Genomic DNA, 15,359 nt, shown 5'->3' with positions numbered 1-15,359 from the left:
GTGCATGAAAGAAAGAGTCTATGCGTCTCACTATTCTGTCTAGTTCCCCCAAAACACAGAAACAAAGCATGGAGACGTCTTACGCGTCGAGGTGATGACTTCGTTTAGCCTTTGCTTTCATGCAGATGTACATGTGTTGTACACTTCCTCGAATACAATGCATTTCTTTCTCCACCGAACTCGAACTTATGGCCCTGCTCCTCTTTCATGGACAGAAGCGGGGTTTTTTCAAGGAGAAAGAGGAAATGTTTAATCCAGTACCCACTGTGAAAAGAAAAAGTAATGCATATCTCACCATTTCGACTGTCTCCTGGCGAGTTGAAATTGAAATTTTAATGCATTTGAGAGGTTTTTTTTCTCCCCAAATGGAGAAGCTGATAGACACGGCGCACAGAGAGATGTCATATTTACCGTATGAACACCCATGGTTTAATGCTCTCCACAATACTGCCATCTCAAAGTTCTCCTGAACAAAACATGCTCTTCAACATAAAGAAAAAGGCAAAGAAGAAAATTATTCCTTGAGCTTTCCATCAAGCTTCTGCATTCATGGCAAAGTCTAAAGGGCATGTCAGTCCTCCTGCCTCTGAGAGAGGTAATTATCCTTTTCCTGTCAGAGAACAACAAATGATAGCCAACTATGGGGGTGCATTTTCAGGAGCGGAAATTTGTCAATTGGAAGGAGAAGGAGGTTTAATTTTCTGGCAGCTGCATATCTACTTTTATCCGCCTTTTTTCAATGGTCATTTGTTGCATGTTTTTTTTTCTACTCTTGCACAGGGGCTTTGAGCATCAGAGGGTGTGTTTATGTGCCCTGCATTAACATACCTATTTATAGTCCTACACTTTCTTGCAGTCATCTTTTTTTTCTGTTGTGACCATTTCACAGATTATATATTGTCCAAGTAATTTCCCTTTCAGCATCTGTGTTTTTTACCTTTCACAGAAAGCACTGAATGGAGGGAAAATTATCACAATTACTCATATAATTGAGCCGTCTTTGTGGCAAGTGCAGCTTCAGTAACCCTTTTTTCCATCAGCCAAAATGGTTTCATTATATGGGTTTTTCATATTCCCTGACACAGGGCTCTGCTGAGGGCCCGGCGCGTGGATGAGATGCAGGATGAACAGAGAGAATCATTAAGGTCACAGTAGGAATAATTATCCCAGCTATGGAAAGAGCATCTACAGCCCTTTTTTTTCTCCCCCCGCGGCACAAATGCAGTGTCCACGGTTTTGTTACGGATGGAGCTTCCACCTTCTACTTATACAAAGAAGAGAGGGGGAGAGCAGGACTTGTATCAACATGACAATTTTCCATCATTAAGACTAATGACAGGCACAGACTGTGGGGATCAAGGGGAGCACAAAAAAAGAGAGGCGCATTCAGGTGTTGGCTGAGTGCTGACCTCCTTCCCGTCTTTGTTGGAGACTTAACTCTTAACAAAAAACTAAAAAGGGGTTTCAGACTAAAGGCGCAGTGGCAGCTGAACGTCAAGCAGTCCAGCCCTCCATGGGCAAATGACTTAATTGGCGAATTTGCATGTTTTCCATTTGCTGGGAAATTAATTAAATAACACCTACACGTAAAGATGTTTAATCAATCGTTGATTTAGTGTTGGTGAAAATGAATATCCCAGTTTACAGCTATGGATTATAGTCCTGCCATCCAGCTCTCACATTAGAAAGTTGATTGAATTTTGATTATCCTTGAAACAGATTTTCTGATCAGTTTACAATATGCCCGTGTACTTGACAGCTGGGGATACTGTGACACGTAGCAAGCGTCAATGTGACTTCTTTTACAGTTGCTGAATTAAGTAAAAGCCATATTTTTCCAAGTCCTATCTCAGCCTTCGCTCAGGTAATTGGTCATTTTGCAGCCAATTTTGGGCAGGTTGGATGCTTGCTGCCATGGCCTGACCCCTGCTGCTGCTGTAATGGGGACAGCATTTCTACCAGTTCACTGGGGGCTTTTCCACACTGTGACCCCCAGCTTTCTGAGGAGAGAGCTGCTCTGAACAAGATGTGTGTGTGTGTGTGTGGGGGGGGAGAATATGACTTCTCAGCTCTGCAATGACCTTTAAGTCCTATTACACACATGTTAATTATACAGTATACTTCTTTTCTCCCGCAGGAGAAGGTTTGAGACTTCATTTGGAATAAAATAGGCACAGGTTCAAAATAAGCCGTTCATGATTTGCTTCTAAGGGAAAAAATACATATGAAGGACAACAAAAAACATTGACATTTGCATTTGATATATTGTCCCATTCGATGGCTCCTCATTGTCACCGGGCCAACGACATGACTCATCTAGCAACAGGTCCAGTTTGAGATCCCGGTGAATTCCAATCTGATTTGATGCTGATTCTTCAAAGTCATCAATGCCTGAAAAAAAACCCAAATATATTATTACGGACACAATTTGAAATAAACAACAAATTGTCATCAACATTTATTTGTTGGACAAGCCATCGAAAAAATGTGTCTGTAAATAAAGGAAATTGTTAGTTGTTAATAGGGGCATAATATGTGGATCAGATATAAATAAGACGGTTCAAAAGCTGAAAACACCAAATGGGAAATAAACAGATCTTAATTTAAAAGTCAAATTATAAAAAAAGGACATGGGCTATGGACAAAAAATATGTATGCTTTCATATTTTAAAAAAGTATTAAAATGATGATCACAAGTACTGATTCAACACGAGTATGGTTCGAGTCCAGAAATAAATTGTATTCCTTGTTTGTCTGAAAGTCATTTATTTTTCAAATCTGAATTGAACCCCCCCCCCCCCCCCCCCCTCCATGGCCTTATGATAATGCAATCAATTAACCGTTATAACAATCATGTTTCTCCGATGTTATGATTCTATTTTTTGTTTATGTGCTACCCAGTAAACAAAATCAATTCACATTTTGATGCCACATTGAACATGAAAATAGACATTGAGTCGAGTTAATTGTAGAGCATAGTTGCGCTCATTGACTCTGCTGCAAATTGCAAAGCCAGAGAGGAAGCGGAACAAAAGACAATTTTACTTTTTTGATCCAGTGCTTTAAAAAAAGTGACATAAATCTTCATATCTTTGAAACGAATCATATTCGCAGTGGGCATTTTCACACTAAAATAAAGGGATTGGAATATTGGAAATGTATACACGTCTTGTTATCACACGCAAGAGATGATAAAATAATACTAATTTGGGTAAATCAGCCAAACCGACCAGATGTCATCAAAAAACCTGAATCTGAAAAAGAACTCACACATTCTCCAAATAAAAAACATGTACACCTGTGTTCCGTCTCCTTTATAATGAAGGGGAAGGAGAAGAGGAAGAAGAGGAAGAAGAAGAAGATGCTCCCTGACAATAATTAATCACCGCTCACGTGCAGTCCACGGGGCGCGCGCGGAGCGGTGCTCTCGCACAGCATGGCCGCGTCGCTGCACCGATGCGCCGCGGTGGGGATAATATTTGGTGGCTGTGAAAATGTGGGTTGGCATGGCAGTTGAGGAGGGCTTTCGATCACCGGACTGAAATGAAGTCTGTGACATCTTGGCCCGTTTGCCCCTCCACACCCCTCCTCTCTCCCTCTCTCTCCCTCCCTCTCTCTCTCTCCCTCTCCGCCTCGGCACGAACCCTCAGGTGAAGAGCAGCAGGTGTTAAAACACCCTCAGCCACAGAGCTACTCACTCCTAATGAGCCTTCTGCGCTCCATCCGTGCATGCGGGACTTTTATTTTTTAGTGCGGCTAAGTGAAGCCCGTGTGTGCCGCGGTGCCGCGGCGCAGGACGCACCGCTGTGGCCCCGCGCTGCCCTCCCGCCGCGAGCAGAGGAGTCAAATGATAAATTAAAGTGGTAACATTATCACCCGTCTGCGCTTCCTAACGAAAAATAATCCCTCCAATATGCGTCTGATCATTTAAGTTGCCAGCGAATGAACACTTGGTTATCGTCCAATTAGGTTTTACGCAGTATGCATTCCGTGACTCAGCTCAGCCCCAATTTGTATTTACTTCAACCAAAAGCATGTAATTATTATTGCTATTATTAGTATGCTCGCTGTTATTTTACCATGTTCTGCAAATTCTACCTTTATCCTGTTAATGGTTTGCTCACAGCCGCGTGTCAATTTGCGGATACTATAATCGTGGGAAAATAATGACAGTTATCAGTCGCACCCACCAAGTACCCATAAAAATCAGTCCTCTGTTCTGGAAGATGATAATTATTGGTTGTACTACCATTATCATTGTCGTTGTTGATGGAGGAAATCTTGAAGCATTTTCCAAAAGTAATTCCAGAGAAATCACTTCAAATTGGCCTATTTTAGGGGACAAGGCCAGCTTATAATATTGCACAGATATCTTTAAATTCAGGCATCTGCACCCGGCTGGTACTCTGTGGTGCACGTGTCCTGACGCCAGCGCCTGCATTTTGATAACACATTTTACAACTTGCTAGCAGTGTTCTGAGTTCAATTATGCAATTACACTGATAATCACTGTGACGGAATTTAACTGCCTTTAATTTGTTATTCAGGTGGAGATGGAGGGACTGCGGATGAAGCAGTCAGCCTGTGTTTCTGCTCTGCAGAGACACCAGAACAAGACCGACAGCCTGCAAATGAATCCTAATAAAATGAAGAACTGCCGGATCATTTATTCTTCTTCTTTCACCGAGGGCTTCCCGCGGAGGCTCTTTGGCCCTGAATGGCGTGGATTTATCTGCTTGTTTTCCACCACGTGTTTTTCCAAAGTAAGTTGCTTTCGGCTGCTGATTGAAATGCATATCTTATTGGATTTTAATACAGCCTGGTTAAACCCGATGGCTTCAGCAGTGACCCTGTTCCATGCGAGCTTATCGAGTTGTGGAGGTCTAAACCTGCAGCTCAAGAAGAAATGTCTTCTGTCAGTCGTCAGTTCAATTAAATCAAATGGCCGTGGATAATTATTCTTGTTAGGCTGCGGGAGGCTGGCCGCACCCCCATCCTCGCTTAGATTCGTGTTAATCAAACGTGCCCGGATTTAACAAAACCGTGACCATTAATTGGTGGCGATAGAAGGTGCGTAAAGTCGTTCGGGAAGCTTTTGAATCGGGGTGAGAAAATAGGCCCGCGTGCATTCATTCAGCTGCTGGGTGAGACGCGATTGTTCCTGGTGAGGCTGTTCGTCTTATTGCCATGAATAATGGCATAATTAAAACAGTTTATTTTTCAAAAGGTGTTTTAAATTTGACTTAGACCCCGGCCTGTGATTGATACATTATTATGGAGCATTTTGTAGGCTTTGATGTTGTATGTTTTATAACATAAAACGTTTGGCCTGAGCCAACAAACCTGGTTTCACATCAGAGCAGAACGGGGTTTATCGTCTCCTGCGTGTTAAATATATGACAAATTACAAGCCTACTTATGAAAATCGAACACTAGTGTTATGCTAATACACCTTCCTTCAGATAGAGCTTTAATCTAAAGAACTATTTAATCAAACTGTCCGGAGTAGCTTCAACGAGAACGGAAATGATTATTTAACACTAATAAATGAGGCAGGTTTTATTACTGTGATACACCTGATTGTAGCTTATTACCCACCGCTGCTCCGATGTACAAGACCGCATTTTATTCCATAATACAAATGTGGATAGTGCTGAGACAATAGTGGACCAGGTGTCATCACTGAACGGCTTCCAATATTATCACAATTACGCATAAACGGAATTTTTATAATTTTGTATTCGCCGACTTGTAAACAATAATAGCAATAACACGAATAACAAAAATAATACGAGCGAATCTTGACATGTCAATAGGTGTCTTAGATGTCTGTGGTCTTCCTTGACTTTATCGGATTCTTCGGACCCAGCCCCAGCGGCGCCAATCGGCTTCCCTCTTGGAGAGAGTGGACCAATCAGCAACAGTCTTTGATGAATATTCATGAGTCCGAGATTCAAACCTTTGAGCGAGTTTGTCTTGGTCCACAGCATCATACCTAGGACTTTTCACAGGCACAAACTACATTTTCTTATGAATGGAAACAGAAAAAATCTGTTCGGCTTAAATTGGGACCCATCCTTCACTGAGATCATAGAAGGAAAACAACAAAGGCGAGACGAGGCGAACCGCCAGAAGAGATGACAATGACTACAATTCCAGAAAGTCTTAATAGCCCTGCTTCAGGAAAACCTGTTTTCATGGAGTTTGGATCCCCGAGTCAACAAATGTCGCCTTCCTCCATGTCTCACGGACACTATCCAATGCACTGTTTACATTCTGCAGGTCATGCCCAGCACGACAGCTACAGTCCAGCCTCGTCGTTCCCCAGATCTCTGGCTTATCCATACGTAAACTCTGTCGGCAGCCACTCCACCAGCCCATATCTCAGCACAGTACAGACCTACCAAAACAGCTCGGCACTCACACAGACACGCTTAGAGGAGACAGGTAAGTGTCCGGCGGCGTCTTCGGATCCTTAAAAATATGAACTTTCCATGTTGGCACCGCTCGCATCTGGTGTACAGTCGTCGCCGTCGTCGTCGTCGTCGCCGCGGCGGCGAAATGACGACCCAGATGTTGGAATTAGGCTCGGTAATTATTTATTGCGTAACGCTATAAACAATGTATGCAATTAAGGATAATTATACTTAAAGTGGAGCCCGTTAAAAAAAAAACTTAGTGAGTATTCAAAGCTGCACAGCGCTGTTGTCTACAAACGCCTTGCTCATTCCTGTTCTCCCCCTCGCTCTCCCCCTCTCTCTCCCTTCTCAGCGCCAGAAGCGGAGAAAAACACGGTGGTCGAAGGCGGAGAGGTTCGATTTAACGGCAAAGGGAAAAAGATTAGAAAACCAAGGACTATCTATTCCAGTTTACAACTTCAAGCTCTAAACCGGAGATTCCAACAAACTCAGTATTTGGCGTTACCGGAGAGAGCCGAGCTGGCGGCGTCGCTGGGTCTCACTCAGACGCAGGCAAGTCCACGCGGCGCGCGCGAGCAGCTCCGCTCTGCGGGGGCACCGGGGGGGGCTTTTCACGTGCCTTTTTACCCCACTCAACAGGCCTTCAGATGTGTGTTTGTGTTATTATTGTTATTGTTAATATTGTTGTTATTAGACACCGTTTATCAGATGGTTAAATATGATTGGTCAAGAAGTTACAGGTTTATTTGGTTTGGTTTATTTCGCTGTCACGTGCGGGTTAACCGCGCAGAGATGTTGATAGGTCTGTTTAAAAAGAAATTTAGCGCTTGATTTTGTGGTAGGAAACCCGTGGCGTGCGCAAAAGTGCATTATTCTTCAAAACAGTCCATTAAAAAAAAGTAATAATAATTTGCTTTGTCGCTGCAGGTGAAGATTTGGTTTCAAAATAAGCGCTCTAAATTCAAGAAACTGATGAAACAAGGCGGGGGCACGATCGACGCCGCCGCTTTGGCCACCGGCCGCGGACTGTCGAGCGTTTCCCCCTCGGTGGCACCGGTCTGGAGCTCACCGACCACCGTGAAGACTCCGGTGGGGACGACCGGATCTTACATTCCCAGCTACACCTCGTGGTACCCCACCGCACACCAAGAGTCTATGCAACAGTCACAGCTCATGTGAACGGAGACCTCAGCCCTCGACTCCGCCACGGCTCGTGCATCGCGATGGGAAGGGGGGGGGGGGGGGGATTGAGGCCCCTCGGCTCGGCGACCCCCGGTGTTTGCTGCAGCCAATGCCGACCCAGCGGCCTCTTCATACCGGATGACGGCAAGCAGCTAGAGGAGAAGCAGGGAGCTCAGTGCTGAAAAGGCGCGCGAAGCGCCCACGGGCAACCAGTCCGTGACAGTCAGCGGAAGTTGTTGACCAGTGGATGTTTTTGTTTTTGTTTTTTTCAAAGCTGCTGTTCATCACTTTTGTGGCAGTTAATTTTTTTTGTTTTTAATACTTGTGTGAATTTTTCTGTTTGTAAGAAAACACGTGTTGGTTTACACCGGATGTTGGCCCCGAAGTGATAATGACCTGAAATCGATCTGCATTCATTAACAGATAACGGTTCATTCTTTTTACCAAATAATGCTAATTAATACATTAAACTATTATTCTTTAAGCACACTCAACCCCAGGGCATTTTGTGCAAAGCCTCAACTCGCTATATGTTGTTTATGTGTTTGTTATTTAAGTTAAATTATTCAGACCAGTTTTTCCTGTTGAGGTCAGTCAGTGTTCATTTTTGTAAGTGTGTTTTGAAATTACAACACTGTGTTGTTAATGCTGCACTAACGCAAGCAAAGCTTTTCTATGCCGCCCGATGTTATGTGAAAATGTAAAAGGTCTGGCAATTTGCTGCTTTAGAAAAAAGAAATATCCTGATGGTGAGCAGCTCATTTGTCACTGTATTTTGTACATAACTCTCAGACTTGTTTTGTGCTGTACTGGATACGCTGTGGAACAGGGTTTTAGGCTTTCTGTATTCGTCGACATGTGTTTAGTCAACATAGAAAATATTTAGTTTTGTATTGATGACTTTAATTTATTTATCTGTTTCTGAAGTTTATGTACATAATGTGCAAAGTTTCAAAAGCAGTAAAATAATGATTTAAATTATGTCAAGAAAGGTGTTTGATTGACCCCCCCCCCCCCCCCCCCTCTTCACTCCTCCATCCTCATCCCACGTGAAAAGAAAGGCTTCAGCATTGTAGCGGACACCGTGTGAGCTGCAAAAGGCTCGTCGTTTAGATTTATGGTCGTGTTTAGCATTTAGCCGACATGGCTTCCTGCTGCTGCTGCTGCTCACTGGTTGCAGATGTTGTCAAACATCTGGGGTGATAGAAATCTGACTTTGAATCCTAAAAACACGAACAGGGGCTATATGGGTAAATCTTCTTCTTTTTTTTTAACGTAGCTTATTTTTAAAAAAGAACATCAGCTAACACTGGGAAACATTTGGCCTAAGCGAGCTGCACTATTTAACCGTCGCGCCGCGGGAGACCTGGATTCATTTAACGTCGTTTATTTCTTTTCAGCTTTTCTCAAAGCTAATCTTCTTACATGTTGTCTTCCGACAATCCCCCCATTTGTGCCGTGAATGGGACAGATCAATTGTGTGTGTTAAGTGAATAATCGCGCGAGAGGCAGGTGCTGCCGCTGCAAAGGGCCGAAGGACGCGCGGGATCAGACCAGATCAGAGAAAGTGAAAACTTCAAAGGCTTCTTGGTTAAACCTCACACTTCGTTTATTTACTCAAGTTTCACGCTCTTGGAATAGTCCTTTTTTTGGTTGACTATGAATTTTAAATGTGTGTTTGGTTGGTTCAATATTATGTTCAATATTATTTTTATATAATATTATATATATATTATGTTTTTTAACACCAAGCAAAACTAGAATAACTTGTCTATTAAAACATAAACAATTATACTTGCGAAATAACGAGGAAAAATTAGTAAGCCGAATTAACAATAAATAGCTCAGATATGGTGCAATTCCGACAAATAAAAGTAAAACAAAGCATCTGGAGTGTTGTCCATGAAAGAAAACAAATAATGAAACAAAGAAATAGAGATGCACGCCTTGTTCTCGCTCTCTCATCCAGCTTCAATGTCTGTGAATATATACAGGTTTTGCAATCATAATGGAAAATCTGATCCAATCTGTGAAATCTGCATCAGTTTCATTTGTCCTTTGCTAAAAGGACAAATCAAACCGTTATGACACTGTTATTACTATTAAAAATAGTATTGCACATTGTATTATATGGATGTTGGTGCAGTCTTACAGCAACCCTCCCTTTAAAACATTCAGCATCAGAGGGACTAAAAGGAAATAAGCTTTGACCTTTTTTCCTTAACGTCCCTTTGACACCTTATCGTTATTCTTTTACAACATTCAGAACACATACCCACCGAAGGAGAATGTGCTTGTATTTCCATATACCACTAAGAAAGAGAATTGTGCTGCTGCAATAGTGAACATAAATCTGCCTGCTTAGCCCCAGAAAGGCGCAGCTGCACATCCAAGAGGGTCAGCGTTATTTCGCTGTATTCTCCTCTTGATTATACGAACTGGGCCCATCAAACCCAGCATAATTACTGTAATTTCGCCCTTATTTATTCTAATGCAGTTTCCTATCTCTGAGGTAATTATGAGCTTTTTTTTTTCTCGCATGGAGGATCTTTCTGCTTTGACAAAAGAGATGGAGCTCTGAAAGAAATGTGCTGCTGCAAATAGAAGAAAAAAAAATTAAACAAAATAGGTGAACTGCCATTTCGTCACTGTTCCCTTAGACGTAGCTTACGTGTAAGGCTGGCAAATTGCTTGCAGGTGTACATCACAGAGTTGTCAATGCGAAGAGGCCTCAAAATTATCAAAGCACAATGTAAGAGTAATGAGAGCGACCAGATTCAAAACCAACTTGTGTTTCTCCCCTTCCTTACATCCTCTTGATAGATTTCTCTATAGAGCCCTTTCCCCAGAACATAAGCACACTGAATACACTGGAGACAAATGAAACATAAAAATAGCTATTTCCATGCATCCTTCATTTTACTGTCAAGGAACCAGTCCTAGAAATAGTTTAATAGCATGAAAATCATAAAATCAAGATTCACGCCCTTTTCCTGTTTTTTGGTACTTGCTATAAATATTTCAGATATGATCCTTGAATACACACCTTTCAGCTTGAAATGAAGAGGCGAGCTCCCTCTCAGGGTCCCTATAGACAGCTGCATGGAGGAAGATGAGCAGCAGTATCCTGAGATACTACAAGATAAGATGCATAAATCCCACCAGATCCGTGTGTTGGTCTAAGCTATAGCAGCAGAGTTCAGAATATGACTGGAAATGTCCGCTTTATTTCCCCTCTTTATAGCTGTTGAGGGAAAAATGTAGATTATTAGCATAAATGTTTACTCCTCATTACGCTGATGACATTGTGCACTCGAGATCTTGGTAATCTTTGGGGTAAATTATGAGTATTTTTTTTTTATTTAAAGCAGCAGTTACCGTGCAATTCAGGCTAATTCTGCATATGGCTTCACATGGATATAATTATCGTTGAGTCAAGATGTTAGACTAAAAAAATGTGCATTGATATCCCCATTTATTATGTACATTCAACTTTGACAATTTTGATGCTTGAAAAAGCGGTAAATTGTCTTGTGTAAAAATAACACCCCATATTAGGACATCTAAAATTGCGAAGAATTATGTAGTAATTGCAGGCTTTCAGATTTGAAAGCCAATGCTCAAACTAGAGCAAATGTGTATGAAATTACAGATCAGGGCATAAATTAGAGTTGCTAAGGCATTTACAAGTTAGCTGGATGAATGCAAAAGTGGGCCTATAAACTAGAGTAGCTATAATCCATCAACGAAGTCACATGAGGCAACATCAAATATCCAGAATCAATGATCATTATTGCATTACTTAATGAACAGAATTGATTGATATCATTGTTCAGATATCTGTGCTGATAACTTAAACTAAGCTTAGTGAAAACCATGCAGCTCACCAGTCCACAGCTCTGTTATCATGAGAGCCTGTCATGACACATGCACTTATATTATATTCAACGGTGTGGACCAATTAAATACAATGTCAACACTAGACATCCCGGCTTATGTTATTTTATATACATGTATATATATATATATAGTAGATGAAGTCTACTTGGGTCGTCGTGGCGCAGGGGTTAGAGAAGGTGTGCTGGGAAGCACAAGGTTGGTGGTACGATTCCAGGCTGCCCCATGTTCCATGTCGAAGTGTCCCTGAGCAAGACACCTAACCCCTAATTGCTCCCTGGGCAAAAATGTGAAAAAGCCATGGGTTTAAAGTGTAATGTAAGTCGCTTTGGATAAAAGCGTCTGCTAAATGACATGTAATGTAATGTAAATGTAATGAAGTAGATGTATAGGTTGGTGAACAGACCTGGGATCTGATCCTGTCTACTCCATCCTGGAGATTCAGTAACCGCTGACAAGCTACAGTCCTAATTATGTAGGCAACAGCGAAACGATCCCACTTGATGGCCTGCATGTTTGAAGGGAAACGTGTGGGTAAGAAAGTGATGATTATGAATGAGAACTAAGTGATGGGACTGTGTAACACACACACACACACACACACACACACTCATCTATCGTCCCATCGCAGTCAAAATAGCTCAGATACAATGGACTTTACTGGCAGCCAGTACATGTAGCTTTTTGGACGTGTGCCTACATGTGAGCCACATAAACAATGTGGGTCAACGTGCTCCTCTCCAGAGATCACAGGCTCTGACGTCGGCCTCCTCGTGAGACATGTTTCCATGATGCTGCGTGTAGCTGCAGGCTGCCTTGGAACGAGTTCCTCTTGTTAGGCCGAGTTCATAAAACGTCTGGAAAGCGACTCGCTGACTCCACAGAGTCTGGGGAGCTCGTGCTCATTCACACCCACCGTCATCTTCCGATCTCGCATGCCAAGGCGTGTTGTCGTGCCGCTCCGCCCCCCTCCGCCCCGGGCCTCCTCGCCTGCCTGCCTCGGCCTGCCTGGACGAGCCGCCATGCTAATGCTAATGCTAATCGTGTGCGTGGGCTGCACCGGGGAAAATAACCCGGGACAGCTGAGGAATTGTCTCGCGCAGGTCCGCGCTCGCTAGAACAACATAGTATTTAAGAAACACGTTTTTAATCAATGTGACTTGGCTACACTTAGAAATAAACACCCGCCTAGCTTAATATTCAACTAGTTGTTGTTTTTTTTACAGCTAAGCTAACACAAAAAACAGAGTGCAATAGTTAGTTTATTTGTGTTTATCCGCTAATTCTATTGCGTCAAAAATATATGGTTTAAATAAACCACAAAAACAGTTTGATGCATGCTCATTTTAACATGTCAGCTTAAATTTGCAATATTAAGCAACGTTGGCATTGGGAATGAAGCAATTTTACCATGCAAATTGTACGGTCCAATACGTAACCCATCGCTGTAAAATAAAGTCAGTTAAAATAAAATAAAACAGGCTTACGATTTAGGCCCATTAAAACAAATTAACCAACATTATTCCTCCCAGTCATCCATAAAAGGAAAATAGGTGTGCATGTGAATAGAAAACAATTGTGGAAGAAAATAAGGCATATTCACAGAAAACATTTTTATTTAAATAACGTCTGGCCATATATAGAACATTGCTAAAAATAAATAAGACAAAAATACAATTAAGTGTGATACAAATAGCCTAAATCCGAAAGTAGGACAATCAGTAGCTTAAGGTGGTCAATGGATTTGCACCAATAGCCGAAAAAAAAGAAGAGTCAAAAGCAACATGGGCTATGAAAAAGCTGTGATAAAATATTTACAAACATGGGTTCACTTACCCCCATAGGCCTATAATCAAATCAACTGAACAAAACGAATGGATAAAGATACACAGTTTTTCATCCCACAACAAAATGAGGTCATATTGAAAAAGGCACGATACAGTTAATTTGTGCTACATTTGTAACAGGTCGTCCTGCGATGAATGTTTAGTTTTTGCACATATGGCAGAAAAAAACGTAAAAGGAGGCTCGCGCCCAGGCTGTGATTGCTTTGGGTAATAGTGGTTCACTCATCCTTTGACATAAACTAAATAAATAAATACAAAAATAACTGTAAAAATCTGTGACTACCATAGCGCAAAAACGGACAAAGTCCACGAGCCAGTCCGGCTCCCTGGTCTTCTCCTATAGGTGCGTGCGTGGAACAATCGCGTGGCGCACTCACGAGGCCTGTGAAATGAAGGTAATGGCATTTTTTTTTTAAATTCACCAGTATTGTCCGATTTTTTTTTTTTTTTGCTTCTTGTTTTGTATTTCTCAGAATATCGTCCCAGCGCTTATGGCGGCGTTGTGGTGGTGCTGGATCAGAGGTGGCTGCAGATGCATCGCAGAGTTCGTGGTGGAGTACCAGGAGTAGTTTGTCAGAAAGGATGAAGGCGCGGACGTGTTGGGGGGGCTGCTGCTCTGAGGTAAACTGGAGTTGACGCTGTTCATCCTTTGAGTCTGTGGAAAGTCCCATGCGGTAGTTGGCGGAGACGCGCAGGGGGGAGATTCGCTTGAAGCAACATGTTGCTCTGGGACGATTTCTCCACTTTTCCACAACTTCTTGAATTTGGAGCGCCGGTTTTGGAACCAGATTTTGACCTGAGAAACAAATGACAAGCGTGAAATTGATGAATCGTCATTCAACAATTTCCGATCGGTTGATACTCTCTCGGATCGGATTTCAGATTGGAGATTTGGAAGCATATTCCTGTTTTGGATGCACCCACCTGTGTTTGCGTAAGGCCCATCGATGCTGCCAGCTCGGCCCGTTCGGGTAGAGCCAAATACTGCGTCTTTTGAAACCTCCGTTGAAGTGCAGCCAATTGGAAGCTGGAATAAATGGTTCGAGGTTTCCTGACCTTCTTTGGTTTTCCATTAACCATCCGGATTTCTGGCTCGCGCTCTTCTTTTTCTGACGGAATATTAATAAAAACAATTCAAGTATGCACGATGAGTATTTTCTTTTCCTGCACGGTCATCAGTTTGTGTTTAGTGTTAGTTGTGTAAGCTAACCCTAATAATTAATTAGGTCCTATCGGATTTGTATGTTATAATGAAATCAAAGGTAGTTCAAGTTTCCTTGACATGTTTATATATGAACGTACATTAACTGAACATTCACTATCTATTATGTGCGCATCTGGCAAGATGTCTCTCTTGTCCGTTATGTATTATTTACTTCATAAAGTCCATGCAATAAGTCAGTTTATAAGTTGTCTCTCAAACAAAAGCACGACGCTAATGGAGACTAAAATAATAACACGCGTGTTTACCTGTATCGGCCGGAGGTGGAGAAGTGTTGGAGCCGTACGAGCTGTAAACACCGTACGATGAGTTGAAACCGAGGTCGTACGGCTTTGTGTTGTACGGCACGGTGCTGGGCGGGTTTCCGTGATACTGGTAAGAGCCCAGTTGTCCAAATGGAGAGCCGTGGCCAGGCTGTTGGTTGTTGTAATAGCTGCTGTCCGTCGCCGTGGACACCGGCAGGGTCGGGGACTCCTGCGATTTATGCAAACTGTGGTAATTGCTTGAGGTAATCTGGTTCGAATGCATATCGGTATTTAAATTCTCAAAAACCCCGGTCATCTTCGCGCGAAGCGGATCAGCCTCGCAACCTATACGCGCCAAAAAAAAGAAAAGAAAAAAAAAATCACAAAAACTGCGAAGTGGCAAGTTGCAAAAACACGACTCTCAAATCTTGGGCTGATGACACCTTTTTTTTCGCGAATCGAAACGCATCCCCGTGTAAACTGCGGCAAAACAAAAAAAATCAGCGGAAGGTGTGTCCCTCTCTCAGTGGCCTGTGATTATCTGCTA

The 15,359-nt window shown here is 42.4% G+C and overlaps 2 protein-coding genes and 1 long non-coding RNA gene across 4 annotated transcripts; 1 reads left to right on the top strand and 2 right to left on the bottom strand.

The window, feature by feature from the left end:
• Window positions 1-406: 406 nt before the first annotated feature.
• Window positions 407-10,822, bottom strand: LOC120834333 (uncharacterized). The gene is made up of 2 exons (XR_005714442.2): window positions 10,648-10,822; window positions 407-2,391 (listed from the first exon to the last, which is right to left on the bottom strand). It is a non-coding gene; the product is annotated as an uncharacterized LOC120834333 (long non-coding RNA).
• dlx1a (distal-less homeobox 1a) lies at window positions 4,355-8,592 on the top strand. Of its 2 annotated transcripts, XM_040202275.2 has the most exons (4): window positions 4,355-4,763; window positions 6,283-6,447; window positions 6,772-6,971; window positions 7,347-8,592. In XM_040202275.2, the coding sequence occupies exons 1-4, from the start codon at window positions 4,718-4,720 to the stop codon at window positions 7,596-7,598; spliced, it is 663 nt and encodes a 220-aa protein (XP_040058209.1). In that variant the 5' UTR covers window positions 4,355-4,717; the 3' UTR covers window positions 7,599-8,592. The 2 variants fall into 2 exon arrangements, with proteins under 2 accessions (XP_040058209.1, XP_040058208.1); XM_040202274.2 differs by lacking the exon at window positions 4,355-4,763 and having other exon boundaries at window positions 4,923-6,447.
• A 2,274-nt stretch (window positions 10,823-13,096) lies between the features above and the next one.
• dlx2a (distal-less homeobox 2a) lies at window positions 13,097-15,359 on the bottom strand. The gene is made up of 3 exons (XM_040202444.2): window positions 14,816-15,359; window positions 14,270-14,454; window positions 13,097-14,141 (listed from the first exon to the last, which is right to left on the bottom strand). Exons 1-3 carry the CDS (start codon window positions 15,126-15,128, stop codon window positions 13,815-13,817), a joined length of 825 nt encoding a protein of 274 aa, XP_040058378.1. The 5' UTR covers window positions 15,129-15,359; the 3' UTR covers window positions 13,097-13,814.

Source organism: Gasterosteus aculeatus, chromosome 16, assembly GCF_964276395.1.
Source record: "Gasterosteus aculeatus chromosome 16, fGasAcu3.hap1.1, whole genome shotgun sequence".
NCBI lineage: Eukaryota > Metazoa > Chordata > Actinopteri > Perciformes > Gasterosteidae > Gasterosteus > Gasterosteus aculeatus.
This window is presented reverse-complemented; position numbering and strand designations above follow the sequence as displayed.